The sequence below is a fragment of the Bison bison genome, unplaced genomic scaffold (genome assembly GCF_000754665.1).
Source record: "Bison bison bison isolate TAMUID 2011002044 unplaced genomic scaffold, Bison_UMD1.0 scf7180017864464, whole genome shotgun sequence".
Lineage (NCBI taxonomy): Eukaryota > Metazoa > Chordata > Mammalia > Artiodactyla > Bovidae > Bison > Bison bison.
In genome coordinates this window covers 6795904-6810519 of record NW_011495025.1, presented here as the reverse complement: position 1 = coordinate 6810519, position 14616 = coordinate 6795904, and the positions used below count along the sequence as shown (strand labels likewise).

At 41.6% G+C, this 14616-nt stretch overlaps 2 protein-coding genes across 4 annotated transcripts in view; one reads left to right on the top strand and one right to left on the bottom strand.

Moving 5' to 3' along the window:
- FAM184B (family with sequence similarity 184, member B) overlaps nt 1-2510 on the top strand; it is a 120401-nt gene extending 117891 nt beyond the window's left edge. For all 3 annotated transcript variants that reach the window (XM_010860201.1, XM_010860199.1, XM_010860202.1), the window contains exon 18: nt 1741-2510. In XM_010860201.1, the coding sequence (XP_010858503.1) occupies nt 1741-1834 (94 nt within the window). In that variant the 3' untranslated portion in view covers nt 1835-2510. The remainder of the gene's footprint in view (nt 1-1740) is intronic.
- Nucleotides 2511-3317: 807 nt separating this feature from the next.
- MED28 (mediator complex subunit 28) lies at nt 3318-13706 on the bottom strand. Its single transcript, XM_010860203.1, has 4 exons — nt 13517-13706; nt 10411-10477; nt 9578-9690; nt 3318-8309 (listed from the first exon to the last, which is right to left on the bottom strand). Exons 1-4 carry the CDS (start codon nt 13673-13675, stop codon nt 8112-8114), a joined length of 537 nt encoding a protein of 178 aa, XP_010858505.1. The 5' UTR covers nt 13676-13706; the 3' UTR covers nt 3318-8111.
- Between the last annotated feature and the right edge of the window lie 910 nt (nt 13707-14616).

Genomic DNA, 14616 nt, shown 5'->3' with positions numbered 1-14616 from the left:
TTTCTGTAGACAAGAGGGAAATTAGAATTCCTTTCTGGCACCTGTTAAATACCCAGCATTTGGGCTGATACAAAGAATAACAAAACAAGCCTTGCCTTGGACAAACTGCAACTCAGCCAAAAAGAAAGATTATCTATGAGAAGGGAAATAGGTCATTCTTTAGAAGAGATACTATTCCTGATAACAAATTCCAGAAAGCTTTTTTTTTTTTTTTTCTTTTCCATGGATGAGTAGACAGGGGACACTGAATCACTTAGCCAATGACTTCAGAGTGGTTCACACAAACGATGGGCTGTCATCATCTGGCCTTGAGTCTGGATTCAAATTCTGGTCCTCCTCATTCTTAGCTTGTGTGGCTTTGGGCAGCTCACTTGACATCTCTGTTTCCTCACCTCTAAAATGAAGATAATATACCACTTACCTCTTCAGATTCATGTGAAACTAAAGGAATTAATCCATAGAACATGCTCAGCACAAGACCTGGCATAGAACTATTCAGCAATTTCCCACTATTATTAAAAGGTTATTTCTCAAGATTCATTATATAATCTTGTAATTTTATTCTTAATCTGTGGGTTTGGTTGATCACATATGGTGCTCTCTGATACTGCTTTGTTTTCCAAAAACCCTTACAGCATGCTTCTCTTCCAGAAATGTGTGATTTCCCCTATTATTGATTTTCCTTCTTGCCCAATTTTTGTTCAGAGCTAAATCTTGAATTATGGACTCTTGAGTTTGCTTTTCAGAAGAGGCCTCTTCTGAAATGTTCCTTTTCCAAAGGCCCTGCCTGCCCAAGACTATGAACAAAAATGAATGTGGAGCTGGAAGGACCCCCTGCCAATCATTGAGCAAGTCCAGCCCTTTGTTTCGAAGCTGAGGACACTGAGGCCTAGAATCCCAAGCACATGGTCTATTAACTGCCAGAGCCAGAGCCAGCCTGATCCTGGCCACTGTTCATCTCATTATCACACACCTTTCTAAAGCTGTGTTCCCACTGTTTTATAAGAAGCTTCACAAGTACAGATAGAGACTTTTCAGATAGGTACACACTGTACTTACTTATCATCTCTCTTTTTCAGTTTATTAGACTAATTTCACAGCCTCACTGAAAGGCCAGAGCACATTAGGTAACTTTTGAAGAGGCCATAAGTGTAATTTTATATTCATTAACCATTTCTTCTTTTACTTTTTTTTGAAAGGGGTTTATTATTTAATTTGTGCCTGAAATAAATAGTAAATATTTCGGACTTCTCTGGGAGCCAGAGGTTGAGCCCACCTGCCAGTGCAGGAGACACGGGTTCGGTTCCTGGTCTGGGAAGATTCCACATGCCATGAGGCAGCTAAGCCCGAGCACCACAAGAGAAGCCACTGCAGTGAGAAGCCCGCACGCTGCAACTACAGAGTAGCCCCGCTTGCCACAACTAAAGAAGGCCCCCATCAGCAACCAAGACCCAGCTCAGCCTATATATATATTTTTTCTTTTAAATAGTAAATGTTGCAAAATATGCCTCATTCATTTTAAGTGAAATAATGGAGAGCATTGTTTCCACAATGGAATTAGATGCTCTCTCCTCATCTTCATCCTTCACAACTTGTTTCTAGCTACCAGTATCAACCCATCACATTCTATATCTTTTTAAGAGTAAAGTGGTAGTTATCTTTCCCTGAAAAGATGATGGCATATTAAGTTGTTTACTGAATAATTTTCAAAACCATCTAAGAAAACTTGTTTGTTTTTAGGACACAAGATGATGATACAGCCCAACCCAAAGAAGTCCAACAGAAGCAAGGTTCAGCACACCAGGAATGGTTTACCAAATATTTTTCCTTCTAAACTGATCCTTGGGATAGCATAAAGAGGATATTTGAAAAACATTTCTTTTGAAACACCTGACTGAAGGAATGAACTAAAAAGCCAACCAACCAAATAACTTGCTTGTAATATGATTTACATATATAGCTAAAACAAATTCTTACATTAACATTTCATACTGTTTCATTGTGATAATAAGATGAAACAAGCCAGTGTTGTCAGAAAGCACCCAGAGGGAAATATCATTAATGTTACTGATGACCTGTACATGATATTTCTAGTGTCCATAAGATTGCACACCACCTTGTGGAATATCAGACTTTGTGATTTCCATGGTCTACTTTGAAAGTGGTTTCATTTTTCCTAGGATCTTCACTTTAAAGTGTTTCTATGTAAATAACTCCAAAATGCACACGTAACCTCAATGGGAAGGGGAATAAAACAAAGCTCAGAATAACCAGGAAAGCCAGTTTTTAAAAACCAAACCAAACTACTAGTAATGGACTATAGCAGACTTTGGCATGGTTGGATCAAATATTTTGACTTCCTAGGTCCAGGATATGAAGATTACAGAGGGTCTAACACCTACCTCAAAGGGGCTTTTTGAGGTTTAAACAAAATATGGGTAATAATTCTAATCATGAATTGTAATTAAGCTTTGCCAGGATTTTTCTGTGAATAACGGAGCCTGACCCTGTCATACATCTCAACCTCAACGACTGTGGCATCAGCTGGATTGTGACAGTTTCTAGATTATCTGTTCTTTGAAGTCAAAGACCTACTGAACCTATAGTCTTGCCTCGTGGTGTGTTGTTTCCCCATCGCATGGATGCTCAGTAGATTAGAGGGAACTGGGAATGGCCGTTCAGTGCTGACCTTGCTGTCAGTCCATGCTGAGTTGTCTGATCCTCTGATGGAACACTGCAATTTAACAAACTCAATACAACTTTCAGTGGGAAAAATATATCCTCAATCCTTTGGTGCTGGCCCAGCAGGTGGCCTATAAACAGTTGTCTATTCCATGCACTGTCAAATCTTTGCTCTTTGAATAAAACTTTAAACTGGGCAATAAAAATGGTTGTGACTTGTATTGATTTTTCAGAGGTGAAATTATACAAAGGCTGAACTTGGAAACAGGGAGTTCACATTAACCTCAGTCAGATCATCTCCAATAAAATGTAGCTGCTCATGCACTTGGGTCATTTTGAGAGAAATGCAATTACAACTCAGATTCACAATTTGAAAGTAAATTTACTACCTAATTAAAACATGTAGCCCAATAACATACTTTTTTTAAATGCAAATACTTGTTTCCGTCCGTGTAACATGTCCTGTTACTTTTCAGTATCAAGTATTTTTTAGTTTTATTTCATGCTTAAAGTGAACATTATAGAATAGTGTTTTGTGTTTTAAAAAGAGTACATACAGGTAGTTCTATTTTTGTTGAAGTATTTTCCCATGATGACTAACAAAGGAGGCTATTTAATTCAGCATAACATATGCTACAGAGATAGAATTTTATTGAGTCCCCACATCAGTTTTAACTCGTTGCATGTGACTAAAAGATCAGGCTAAATTTTAAGATTATACACAAATAATTATCTTTGCTAAGTACATCTTGGCATGCATCTATCATTTTTTCTTTAGGATATATTCCTTGAGTATTGAAATAAAGCATCAAAGGATATGCCTAGGCTTTCTGTGTAATACTACCAAATTACCAAAAATTTCTAGCAATTTACACCTTCACCAGCAAGGAATGAAATTCTACCTCTCTGTACCCTAGATAATATTGATAGATAATATTAGAGATAATGGGGATGACTTGGAGGTTAACAGCAGACATGAAGAGAAATGAACTGATTCAGAATTGACGTAGGAGGAAAAACAGGGTATCTCTTTAGGCTATATTATAACAGAGAGGAGGAATTAATGTATTCCTGGAACAAACCTGGAAAGGAACATTTCCCAGTTGCCAACTGCTTCTTAGCTGGGGGAGAAAAGAGTGAAGCTGTGCAACCAGCAGCTGCACACTGCACACCTGAGCCCTTAGTGCTCCAGTATCAGTGCAACAGCAGGTGCAACTGGGGCTACTTGCTACATACTCGGTCTCCAGCCTCTGCCTGGATTCTGCAAGGGCAAGTCTGGAAAAGTAAACAGAGCTATGATTGGGACCAGTTTCCTAGCATCCTTCAGGTTTCTAAGAAGAGCACTAATCTCCACCATCATCCCCAAGGTGCAACGCTGGTTTTGATCTGCTGCCTCCAACTAGCTCCTCAGCTGTCTGTTCTCCCCCTGCAGGGGAAAACCAAAGATGCTCCAGGAACTCATAGAGGCCTTTGAGTATTAAACAGTTATTCTGTCATTGTCCCTTTGCTGAGTCGAGACAGTGGAGTGTTAACCAGCCAATTCCACCGTTCTTATATGCAACATTGAATCTGTGCATTGACAAAAGTTCCCTTCCACTGGGAAACTTGCCCAGGGAAGCACTGGTAAAATCCTCAACGAGGCCACCCTCTTGTGCTGGTCACTGGAACTCACATCCCACTCAGGATGGATCTTCCTGCCAGTTGGACAGTGAGTGAGCCAGTCTCCAACCTCCCCCGCTGTCGATTCTCTCAGACTGCTCACAGCAACATGTCAGTCAGGCCCTCCAGGAGGCATACACTGAGATAGTTGGAGGAGCAAAGACCACCAGAAACCTAGCTATAGTTGAATGAGTTGGGTTTTTTATTTGTTGGAACAGAGGGAGAATGTCCATCATGAAGAATCATGGGGCTTCTCAGAAAGTGTTTCAGAAAGATCCTATTGTAAGATTTTGGCACTGGATAATTTCAAGGAGATTCTAAAACAGCAGGGCTTCATTCCAAATTGGATGCTGTCAGAAAGCAGAGGAAACTCTATGACTGGATCTTATCTTACTCCAGTAGTCATATACAGATGTGAGAGCTGGACCATAAAGAGAGCTGTGTGCTAAAGAATTGATGCTTTCAAAGTTTGGTGCTGGAGAAGACTTTTGAGAGTCTCCTCGACAGCAAGGAGATCAAACCAATCAATCCTAAAGGAAATCAACCCTGATTATTCATTGGAAGGACTGATGCTGAAGTTGAAACTCCAATACTTTGGCCACCTAATGTGAATATGACTCATTGGAAAAGACCCTGATGCTGGGAAAGAGTGAAGGCAGGAGGAGAAAGGGATGACAGAGGATGAGATGGTTGGATGGCATCATCAACTCAATGGACAGGAGTTTGAGCAAACTCCAGGAGATAGTGAAGAACAAGCAAGCCTGGTATGCTGCAGTCCATGGGGCCGCAAAGAGTTGGACATGACTTAGCCACTGAACAACAACAGTGAAGGCCGACTAGAGATAAATGGCTGCAAATGGTTAAAAAATAAAGTTGCAGTCACTTTTTTTTTAAGCCAGGACAATGTTTGGTATTTGAGGGGTGGCAGTGTGACCTTTCTTTTTTCCTGTGCTTATACAGAGTTGTGAAGTGGTTTGTTTTACTCTAACATGGTCTCAGAGCAGCTTTGTCTAGGAGGCTGGTTCCCTTAGACTGCTTCTGTCTCACAGGAGAATAACACAGCCCAGCAGTGCTGAATCAGTGTCTGATGTCAGGGCCAAGTCTCCCCGTGTCTCAGGAGAAACACCTGTGTTGAATTAAGGGGAGGAGGCAGGAGGCAGGAAAAGGCTTCATATTTTGATACAGAGTTGACACCTGTAGAGAGAGCCAAGGAAGATTTGGGCAAGAAGCTTAGATAGCAGGAGAGTTAGGAGAAAAAGCCTTGGTCAGGCTGAGGAGCTTCAGAGCAAGGACTGACTGCCCATTAAAGAAGTCTGTGTTGAGCAGAAATAACGTGGCTCCACTACCCCACCACGCCTGTCATATCCGGGAAGAGCAAGGCCTTTGAGAAAACTGAGCAGGGCTCCTTCGTGGCCTCCAGAGGCCCGTGACCGAACCCTTAGGAATGTCGACATTTATAGGCTGGGCAGAAGAGGAAAGAGAAAAGTTAAGATGTGTTAAAGAGAATGAGTTCAAAAAAAGATGATCAAGTGTCAAAGTGAAGCAGGTGAGAGTATGTGGAGGAGCTGGAGACCGAATGAGGGGCCAGGCAACCGGGTGGTGCTCAAGTATCACGAAGGGAATGCTGAAGATGGGAGACCAAGAACACTGAGCTGCAGGGAGTGACCCGCAGACCAGAGCCCCCAACGGGTTAAATCCAGCAGAAGGCAACTGGCCTGGCCTCACATCACTTGAGGAAAGCCTTGTCTTACACAGTGTAAATGCTTCAGCAGATAGAACAGGAAGGGAATAAAGATGCCCTCAAAATGTGGGTGGGTCTGTCATCCCTTGAGAGAAGGTGAGAGAAATCCCAGCTGATACCTCATTATTTTCTGCTCGAAGGAGGCGGCATCCTAGAGGGTATTCTGTGTTAGGTGACCAGCAAAATACATCACGAAAAATGAAAAAGATATTTAGTGAAATGTTATTGACAGAAAACTTTTTGAATTTAGTAAAGAAATCGTAATAACTGGTACACACATTAATTCAAAATATTTTTAGTAAGCACCAAATAGAACAGTTTCTGAACTTTTCACTAAGAACCTCTTCATTACTGAAAGAATGTCTAAAATGTTATCGGTTAGGTTTTTAATCAAGAAATCTAAAGCTGCCAATCAGTTTCTGACTGGCATAAGGTGATCAGGTTAACAACCTTGAAATCAGATAATGTGATTAAAAACAACTTTTAAAAGCTTTACCTATACACTCTGACTGAAGGAATTCATTGGCCTCAGGCTATGTACCATACATGAAAGCACAGGAAAACAAGTACTACGTATAAAAAATAACACATGGTCCCTCTGTATTCAGAGGGGAATAATGCCTACTTTTCATGAGAACAAAGAGACAGATCACTAACCCCAGAGGGAGAACCAAGCAACGCTGGCAGAAGAAACAAGAGGTCCTGTGTCCTGGGGATGTGATGGAGGGCCTTCAGAGGCTGTGGAGACCAGGTGGCATCCAGGCCAGACGGAAACTTGAGTGGATGTCAAGGTGGGTGGGGCGGGGCCTTCAAGACCAGAGAAAACAAAGTCAGCCAAGACACTGAGTCACAGAAGTACTGCCTGTTCAGAAGACAGTGCTGCACGGGTTGTGGGTGATGGGGTGTAATCTAATGAGGGACTGTAAACAATAGAGAAAGGAAAGCCTTATCTAAGGAGACAGGGCACAATGCTGGTTTGTATTTCTCAACAACAGTTCAACAGAGAAACTGAGATGGCCTTTGTGGCCAACAGAGGGTTAGGTATCTTCCCAACACCGAGTCTCCTATGCACCCTGCAGCCCACCTACCACTTCAAGGTCCTAGTCCTTTGGAATCAACAGCATTAGCAAGAACCTTTGTTAATAAAAAAAATCTGCTCCAAAAGAGCAGAACACACAAAACTTAAAACTCAAGAGATGATCACAGCAAGTTCATATTCACCAATGCCTCTGTTGAGAGCAGGGTCCACTGTGTTAAACTGATTCATTATTGCAGAAGTGAACATCACTGGCATTATCACTGCTCCCACCACTGCACCCCAAAGGTAAATAAACACTACACAAAAGATAAACTTACCCCAAATAAAAGTCAACATTAATTTAAGGATACTACCGGATTTCTAAAGCATTAGGTTACTGCAGTACAGTAACAATCACTACACTAAGCTACGATATTATAATCCTCTTCCTCTTCTGATCTATTTATAAAATATTCTCACTGTGAGGCTCTGGAAGTTTTACACTGTGCATTAGACTCCTCTTCTTGAGGTAGTTCAAAGTCTTGAAAAACAGAAAAGTTGCATATTTTTATATACTGCCATTGAACAGTAAATTATCACAAAAGCCTACAACCAAAATCCTCATCATCTGATATGCGCTCAGATCATATCATACAAACTAATCTAAAACTGGAAATACAGAGAGATTGAGTCATACAAAAATAAAAACAATATAAAAGCAAGCATTAAAAAAAAACAACATAAAAAATCTGTAAATAGCATCACACTAACAGTCTTAAACTTTGCTAAAGACAATATACTTGGTTTACCACAGCAATAAGCATTTTATAAAGTACTCAAGAAATAACACTTACAAAAATAGGGGGAAAATTTTAGGTGAGAGCACAAAACAAAAATCATCTCATTCTCTGGCAAAGAGTTCTCCCAAAACGTCAAGTCTACAAGAAGAGATGTTTAGTGAAATAGTGTTTGGGCTGACTCCGGCACCAGCTAGTGTTCGGGTGCCTTTCCTCAGGTTTGCTTCATTGGTGCAGGGATATTTGCAGACGCCTGCTCAAGGTAGGCCAGGGAGCCCTGGGGGATGTCGGCTGGCTTTTTGTGCTGCATGTTGATGTCCTCCAGCACCTGCTGCCAATGTCTTAGTTTTGTCAAGTGCTTCTGGACCAGAGCATCCTTTCGCTGTAATTCATTCCTTAGTTCTGAGACATCCTACAAATGAAAGCAATCAAAGCAATAAAGTCAGAGCAAACTCATGAAAAATGAATGTAATTCCTGATTAGTTAACAGCGCTAAGAAGTAAATTCAAAACAGAATCAACTAAGCCATACTAGGCCGATTACTCTGCTTAGCTGCATAATTGAATAACCCAAAGCAACTCTTTCCACGAAAGATGCCTGCTTAACACTGAGTTACTTCTAATTCATGTTCTTTTAATAAGTAATACAACAAGTCACAAAATTCCAAAGTACCAAAGGGCAGCCAAAAAAAAAATCAGTCTCTTTTTTATCCTGGCCTCTGGGCACCCAACATTTCTATATCCAAAGCCTACTGTGAGAAGAATGTAAACACTTGAGGATCTGAAACACATATTAACTGTTTTAAAAGAATTCACAGCTACCATTCTATCATTTCAGATTATGAAGTAGTAAACCCTAATTTTTAAGAGTTTTTTTTAATGAATAACAGTATTAAAATTCTGTATTAAGACCTGGCCTTGAACATACGTATCACTCAGGTATTCAAATCAGGAAATGATTTCATATGGTGAATTACAGGAATATCATCTTCTTACCATTCACCTTCTTAATAGCTGGTATCAAAGAATAAAAACATTTTGACTGATTGCTCAGCTTGTGGGAGAAGTTACTTTAAAAATTATTAGAAAATAATGATTCTAATTTAGTTTTTTCCATTGAAGGAATTGCTGTTTGGGGCAAGAAGATTCTTCTCTTCCACACTGCAGGGAGCAGACCCTGGCCCAACCCACAAAATGCCATTAATGACAACCTCAATATATTTCCAAGATTCTGGTTTCAAACAACTGAGGTAAATGAAGTCTTGAGTTTCAAGGAGCCTGGAACGAACACTGACTTTTTGATTCCTTGAACAAAATTGCCTAGAATCCTTCCTGTATATAAGGCACCAGGGACACAGACTAGTTTCTGTCCAACATGAGCTTATCATCTACATTAATGGCTTCTCAACATTTTCAAGCAGTAGAACTTTTTTTTTTAAAGAAAAATCTTCCACAGAAACTAATGTATGAAACAAGTAAAGGCTGTTCTGTTTGAAGCCCTGCTTTCCACCCCCACCCCTAAGGTCCAGGTTGTCATGAACACTGACAACCAACATTTTACACTCAAGCTATGAAGCCCCACTGTAACTAGTTGGCAAATGGAACACCTCAGTTTAAATGTAAATGGAATTTTGACAACATTTGTTCTTCCTTAAACTTGGGAAGAAAGCTGAGCTTATACCTCTTTGATAACTTGCTCTGGTTTCTGGACAGATAACTGCAATCTTTTTTGTAGGAAAAAACATTCTGTCTGTCTTGCAATATCCAGGAATTTCTGGATACACTGGTCAACACCTTAAAAAAAAAAAGACCAAAATATTAAATTAATAAAAACACTAGACACACATATCTCTCTCATAAATGAACAGTCAGAATATCAGATGGGATCAGGGGTTCTAATCTTGCTCACAGCAATAATATTGACCACCAACCTCCTATGTAACCAACATTAAATAGCAGATAATCCGTGCATTTATCAAGTGAATAAGAGACCTACCTACCAACAGTACAAAGTTCTTCCAAAGAAAGACAATGCAGAGATCCGGCAATTAACAACCCACTGACCAGGGACATATAAATGTCTTTCGTTACCCAAATGTTATTGACCAGAGATGTTTCAGTCTTCGCTTACATAACAAAACACCAGCCACACACATTCATTTCTGTGAAAACCCTCTGGTCAGTAATGTGTTAACATCACGATTTCCAGTTGAAATTAAACATTTAACACACAGTACAAAGACATCAAAAGTACCTCTCTGGGGACAGAACTTGGGACGAGGAGGGGGAAGCACAAAACTCAGTTCTTTAAAAGCAGTACACACTATTGGCCTTCTCTGTCTTGGTATCAACATGAAAAGCTCATTCATTTTAAGTGGTTCATTATGAGTGACATGAACAAAAATCAGCAGTATATAGATTGACTACACAAATCTTATTCCTGGAAAAGTTCTCTCAGGATACAGCAGGATTGAAACATACCAAATGTAAAATCAGCAATGAGGGAATTCTTACCAGTTCGAATTTCTTCCTGATCTGTACCATTGACATAATCTTGACTCACCAGAGAAGCAAAGCAAGCCTGTGTGATCAAAATATCACGAAAGAAAAAAAATGTCATTCACACATCAAGAATCTTACTCTAGAGTAAGAAATAACTTCTCCTGATGTCCTTCAATTAGTTGACAGCTTCTGGGTTTGCATATCAAATGACGAGACATTGTATCAATGAAGAAACTTGGTAAACTGAGATCGGGCCCACAGAGGAAGCCGGTATTTGCAGGCACCCCTATCTGGTCTCTCTCCCACTGCTGCTCCTTTCCCGGCTATCTCATTCCACACAAAGGTCTGGATCCCTACTCCAGTCCCATTTGTAGCCCCTCCCTCTGATGCTTACATGACACGTATCATCACACATCCAGGAATCACATCAATTGTCACCTCCTCAGAGGCTATCCCTGTCTACTCTTTCAAAATGGTGTCCCTCCTGCTCATGCTCCAACCTCAAGCCCTGCTTTATTGTTTTTAACTTGGTTAACTGATATTGTGCCATTCTCTCAGTTCATTATTAGCTGTGCCTCACTAGCAGCTGGGAATTTTGCCTGTCTTACTGTTTGGCACAATGTGGATGCTCAATAAATACATGTTACTGACTGACTGGACAGCCTAAGAGAAAGTGGTGTTATATGAACAAACAAGTCCCAGTAAAGGAACATGGATCTAGGCGCACAGGAGTTCTGTGGAAGGGTAACTCTCAGGAAATGGACAAAGAAGGGCCATCACAGTACAGAAAGGCCAAAAAGAGAACCAGATGGGAGCTGGGGTGGGGATAGGGGGCTGAGGAAGAGAAATCTCAAACCTCAGGAAAGCACGGACCTAGTTTCCTAGTAAGCATATTACACTAGGTGCAGGTGTGAGGCAAGCAAGTCTAGGTTCAAATTTAGGCCATCAACCAAATGTGAGAGCCTTTCCCCTGCCTGCAGTTACCCTTCAGAAAAATCAAAGGATTTCTCCAGGGAAAATCCTCTAACAATCAAGAAATTGGAAAAACAGACTGCCCATTCTGTGTATTACTTTGAAAGGTGACCCCTACTGGATTTGGGATGTAGCAGGCATGCACCTGCTTTGTGAAACGTGTGGCTACTAGAAAACATCTCATCCAGGAAGCCAGCCAGTCACAAGCTGGCAAAGAAAGCTGGGGCTGCTCCTTCAGAGTCAGCAAAGCCACCAGAGAGGACGGGAGGAAAACTCATCTCAGGAATTTTAGTTTCCTCTGTCCCTTTTAAAAAATATAAATAAATAAATAGATAAATAAAACATAATACACATACGAATATTTAGCTGATGAAAATAAAAACACTAACTTAAGAAGGTATCTGTATCCCATGTTCATTGCAGTATTTATTCACAATAGCCGAGACATATAGAAAAGACCCAAGTGTCCATCAATGGATGAATGAGCAAAGAAATTATGGCATACACACTGAAATATCATTCAGTCATAAAAAAGGACCCAATCTTGCCATTTGTGACATGGATGGACCTCGAGGGTGTAAGTCAGCTGGAGAAAAACAAATACTGTATGATCTCACTTATATATGGACCGTAAAAACACCACCACCACCACCAATAAAACCAAGCTCATAGATATACAGAACAGATTGGTGGTTGCCAGAGACAGGTGATGAGATAAGTGAAATGGGTGAAAGCTAAAAGGCAGGAACTTCCAGTTATAAATTTAAGTCATGGGGATTTCCCTCCTGGCTCAGTGGTAAAGAATTCACCTGCCAATCTGGGGGACATGGGTCTGAGCTCTGGTCTGGGAAGGTCCCAAGTGCCATGGGACACCTAAGCCTGTGCGCCACAACTACTGAGCCCATGCACCCCATCTACTCAAGCACGCAGGCCTAGAACCGGTGCTCCACAGTAAGAGAGACCACAGCAATGAGAAGTTTGCACACCCCAACTAGAGAGCAGCCCCTGCTCCCCACAACTGGAAAAGGCTGTGCGAAGCAATGAAGACCTGAGGATACCCTGTGAAGTCATAAACGAACAAATAAATCTTTAAAAATAGATAAACAAATCATGGGTATGGGAGGTACAGAGTAATTAAAAAAAAATTTTTGTAACTATGTATGGTGACAGATATTAACTAGACTTACTGTGGTGATCACTGTAATACATACAAATATCCAATTGTGTTGTACATCTGAAACTAGTATATGTTGATTATACTTCAATTTAAAAAAAGAAAGAGAAAAATCTCCCAGGCTGGTGAGGCACTGATGACCCCAACTATATCCAAGTTGTAGTTGTATATGGATGTGGGAGGGAGGAAACATTACATATTTATATAATTACCATTTGGGGCAATATTTGGATGACACACCATCTATTACTATTCTGACTTAAAACTTGTCATATGCAACCAAAGTGAACATGAGTTTCAGCAAAACTCAAAGTCTGGGTCACCTCTGCCTCTCTCTCTTTACCCCCCAGCTCTCCTCCTCCTCCCTCAGTCCTTAGTACCAACCTCCCCTACTGTAACTTTTAAATAACTCCATATCAGCTCCAAGAGACCCACTATGTCAGGACCCTTTAAGGGTGGAGCCCAATGTAAAGGACACAGGACATAATGATGGACACTGCAGTCTAGAGAGGATGAGCACGTAACACGCAGGAACGCAGGAAAGGATACTCAAGGACGGGACCAAGGATGGAGTGAGACAGGAAGAACCTATTGAGAACCAAGAAGGGTCCCCCGATTGGGTACAGACAAACTTCCAGTCTGCGTGCCTCCAGAAACGTCAAGGTGACGCATATTCGCCAGCCTGAGCTTGCGTGCTAAGTCGCTTCAGTATTGTCTGAGTCTGTGCGACCCTATGGACATGTAGCCTGCCAGGTTCCTCTGTCCATGGGATTCTCCAGGCAGCCTACTAGAGGAGAATTCCGGCCACGACTCGATGTGGCCGGACTAAAGCAAGTGACCTACGCTCTCTGAACCCGGTTTCCTTATTTGTAAGCGGGTGGAGATATGGCTGAAACAGATAACCTGCGCACGCGCAGCATGCCTTTCGGGGGCGGGGAGGCTGGGAACACAAACGCCCACGTCTCATCTTACCTCGAAAGATGACTCCAACTCGTCCACCAAGGTACTGTTAGAAGTTCTCGGAACGCCTGGCGTGGCCTGAAGAAGCGAAGCCTGGCCCAAGAGCCCAGGCGGAGGTTGTGGAGGTCCGGGTGGCTGTCCAGAGAACATGCCGCCCAGTGGAGCCGCCATTTTTAAAATGGCGGTGCCTGGAGCTGTGTTCCGCTGGTCACGTGACGTAACTGGTCATGCGACAGTGTCGGGGCGTGTTGGCGTCTGTTGGATGCCCGGGAAACCGTTCGTTTGGTGCTTTGTTTCCAGCCTCACAGGCAACCTGGCTTTTACTTTAACCTTGAGAATTGAAGGGTAGGATTTAACATAGTTGTGTGGAGAGGAGAATTAGTAAGTACAGCGCAGCGCGTCCTCCTGCGGAGTCAGGTATTCCTGTACCAGTCCCGCCTTCGCTCTCAACTCCTGAAATTGCTTTGGCCCTGGCGCTTTCTCTGGGCTCAGTTTTACCCATTGGTAGAAGGGAGGTGCGCATTCATCCCGCAGACATTTATTGAGAGTTTCACTGTGTGCCACTTACTAATCCAGTCACTGGGGATGTAGGGGGAATAAACTGGAAAAATATCCCCTGAATTCCTTCTGGGGAGATACAGGTAACAAAACGACTTAACATTGTTGAGACCCCCCTGTCTATGTGCTGGGCGCTATTTGCTTTAGATATTTATGGTTACATTAAATAAAGTCACTATGCTAGTTTTTTTTAAACATTTGCTTATTCATCTTTTCAGAAGCTAAATACTTTTTCACTATATTTAACTTTATGGTTATCCAGTTCATTTGTTTAGTCATCTGTGAATCAGGTTCTATTTAATGATCTGGGGGTTACAGTAATCACCCCAACTTTCTGCTTTCGGAGACTTTACCGTTGCTTTGTGGGAGAGAGACGGATAAGCATGTACATATATAGAGTGATATCATGTAGAGATAATTGTCAAGAAGGAAACTAAAGCTCAGTAAGGGGATGACTCCCTGGAGCATGGCAACCCACTCCAGTAGTCTTGCCTGGAGAATCCCCATGGATAGACACGCCTGGCGGGCTACAGCCCATGGGGTGACAAAGAGTC